Source organism: Penaeus monodon, chromosome 25 (genome assembly GCF_015228065.2).
Source record: "Penaeus monodon isolate SGIC_2016 chromosome 25, NSTDA_Pmon_1, whole genome shotgun sequence".
Lineage (NCBI taxonomy): Eukaryota > Metazoa > Arthropoda > Malacostraca > Decapoda > Penaeidae > Penaeus > Penaeus monodon.
In genome coordinates, this window is record NC_051410.1 from 34,295,897 (window position 1) to 34,296,290 (window position 394).

The 394-nt window shown below is 44.2% G+C and overlaps 1 protein-coding gene across 7 annotated transcripts in view; it reads right to left on the reverse strand.

Moving 5' to 3' along the window:
• Positions 1-394, reverse strand: part of LOC119589165 (inositol polyphosphate 5-phosphatase E-like) — a 12,156-nt gene that overhangs the window by 9,966 nt on the left and 1,796 nt on the right. For 3 of the 7 annotated variants that reach the window (XM_037937754.1, XM_037937752.1, XM_037937757.1), the window contains exon 2: positions 44-202. In XM_037937754.1, the coding sequence (XP_037793682.1) occupies positions 44-173 (130 nt within the window). In that variant the 5' untranslated portion in view covers positions 174-202. Of the gene's footprint in view, positions 1-43; positions 205-394 lie in introns of those variants that run through there. The other 4 variants (XM_037937755.1, XM_037937753.1, XM_037937756.1 and 1 more) reach the window with 2 other exon arrangements.

The following is a 394-nucleotide window of genomic DNA, read 5'->3' on the forward strand; positions in this document are numbered from 1 at the left end:
TTCTCAAGGGATCAGTGTGGTTATTCAGTTAATTTCTAGCTACCTCCTTTACCCTCAGGGTTATCATCAATGAACTGCAGGTTGTTTAGGCTGTTGGAGATGCTACGAGCCTTGGCCAGGCGAGCAAGGCCCATCTTCTTACTGACCCCATTCTGGGCGCTGTCTGGGTCCATTGAGGACGTGGACGATACAAAACTCCAACCTAAACAGAAAGGAAGATTTGATTTTTGGTAAATAGTTCTGTCTATTCATGACTTTGCAGTTTCCATTTAACCAATGAACTGTGTACTTAAGATATCTTGCTATTCTAGTGCTCTGGAATAGAGGGGGAAGGATGGGGGGGGGGGGGAGTTCCAGGAAATAATTTTTGGGGTAAAACAGCAAATCTGATATA